At 47.8% G+C, this 2,066-nt stretch overlaps 1 protein-coding gene across 1 annotated transcript; it reads left to right on the top strand.

Moving 5' to 3' along the window:
• Positions 1-342: 342 nt before the first annotated feature.
• EMWEY_00053790 (hypothetical protein, conserved) lies at positions 343-1,753 on the top strand (the record flags this gene model as incomplete). The annotated part of the gene is made up of 2 exons (XM_013477625.1): positions 343-1,410; positions 1,721-1,753. 2 exons carry the CDS (start codon positions 343-345, stop codon positions 1,751-1,753), a joined length of 1,101 nt encoding a protein of 366 aa, XP_013333079.1.
• Positions 1,754-2,066: the final 313 nt, after the last annotated feature.

Below are 2,066 nucleotides of genomic sequence, written 5' to 3'. Positions count from 1 at the left end.
CCCCCCCCCCCCCCCTACCGCAGCAACCCGTGAATCATGAGCTGCGCGTACACCCCGGCGCGGGTTTCCGACGAGCCCCGCGTGGTGGAAACATGATCGTTATTCTGTTACCGGACCTTTTTAGTTCAACCATAAGTTTAATACCTTTACATTTCTTTTCATTATATCTCTTCTTCCACCTTATTTTCTTTTTCGACATACTTTCCTTCCCCCCGTTTCAGCCGTGGGGCCCGCGAAAGTCGCCTTCGATGAGCTGACGAATCGCCTCCTTGGCGCCTATAAAGCGGCTGTCGAGTCAAAGGAAGAGAGTGTAAAAAGGAAGCTGAATGTTTTTCTCCAAAAATGCCAGAAGATGTTCGATTCAACTTGGTAGATGGAGACATTGACTTCTCCTTCTCCGGTACACACCCGGCGGCGCAGCGGCAATCGCAGCCTCAGCAGCAACCTTTACAGCATGCAGAGGCTCGTAGGAAGCGCAGGCAGGGAGCTGGCGCAGCTGCAGCAGAAGCAGAGGCGCCAACCTCCGCTGCTGCAACCATCCTGCAACAGCAGCAGAAACTACTGACTCAGCAGGGCAAGAGGCGGGAACGCAACCTGCAACTCCTCTTGAAGCAGCAGCAGCAGCAGCAGGAAGAGCAGGCGAACTCAGATGATGATAAGAACTTTAGCAGCGTAGCCAGGCTCTCCAAGAGCATAGCTTCCCGCCAGCAGCAGCAGCAGCAGCTTGTTGCAGCTGCACAAGCTGCTGCAGCAATAAATAAACGAAAGAAAAAGAAAAAGAAGAAAAACAAAGTCGACTCTTCGCAACCGGCTCAAAAGGAAGACGGGGAGGAGCAGCCAACGCCTGAGGCAACGGCGGGAGCAGATATCGATAGCAGCAGCAGCAGCAGCAGCAGCAGCAGCTCTAGCAACAAAAAGAAAAGGATGAATCCAAGCTCTTCTTCGCCAGGAGATGAGGGAAGCTCTACTACTGCTGACTCCTTAGAAGAGGATAAAGGAGGAGATGGAGACAGAGAGCAGCAGCAGCAGGGGCCAAAAAGAAAAAGACAGAGACGAAAACCACAGCAGCAGCAGCAGCAGCAGGAACAGGAACAGCAGCAGAAGCAGCAGGAGGAGGATGGGGAAGGGGATGAAGAAGGCACTTGGGAGACGGAGCAAAATCTAGGGCAGGGTTGGGCAGCAGAGGACAAGAAGTTGGAGCAGCAGCAGAAGCAGCAGAAGCAGCAGCAGCAGGAGGAGCAGCAGCAAAAGAAGTGGGTGAAGCTAAGGTCTAAGACGAAGGGAGGCCGCAGCATAATAATAAAACGTGCTGTTAATGATGGCAGCAGCAGCAGCAGCAGCACAAAGAGGAGAACAAAGACAAGAAGCAGACAAAAAAACATTAAGAAAGATAAGAGACCTGATAACATGGTACGTAAACCCTTGAGTGTTTAGGGTTTAGGGTTTAGGGTTTAGGGTTTAGGTCGTGAAGTGTACAGCTGCAGCTAAGACGTACAACTCTATGCAGATTTCTTGCTGCTGCCGTTAGTGCTGCTGTCTCTGTTGCTGCTGCTGCTGCAGTGTGCAGCTGCTGTCATGCTGGATACTTGTATGTGCTGTAGCCGTAGATTGCTGCTGCTGCTGCTGCTAGTGTAGTTCTGTTTGTTTGTGCTTCCTACCAGCTCAGCTGCAGCGGAGTTAGCTGGTGCTGCTGCTGCTGCTGCTTGTCTTTGTTATGCAGAAGCCGACGTATTTAACACAAAAGAAGAACTAATGTATTATTCCTCTTTTTTTTTGTTTATTTCTCCCCTTATATAAACAATGATGAGTAAACAGCATAAAAAGTGCTATTTCTCTCTTTATTTTATTTTATATTTTATTTTATATTTTATTTAATATAAACAAATAATAATATAAACTTTTATTTTAGTCTTTTGCTTATATAGCAACTATACAATTCTATTTGGAGGCTAAAGCCCTCTCCTTAGTTTCTAGGGTTTGCGATTTATATCTAGGGTTTAGGGTTTAGGGTTTACGATTTAGTTTTAGGGTTTAGGGTTTAGGGTTTAGTGTTACAACGAAAGGTT

This window comes from Eimeria maxima, genomic scaffold, assembly GCF_000499605.1.
Source record: "Eimeria maxima Weybridge genomic scaffold, Emw_scaff1564, whole genome shotgun sequence".
NCBI lineage: Eukaryota > Apicomplexa > Conoidasida > Eucoccidiorida > Eimeriidae > Eimeria > Eimeria maxima.
The sequence above is the reverse complement of the archived record's forward strand: the minus strand, read 5'-3'. Positions and strand labels throughout refer to the sequence as shown.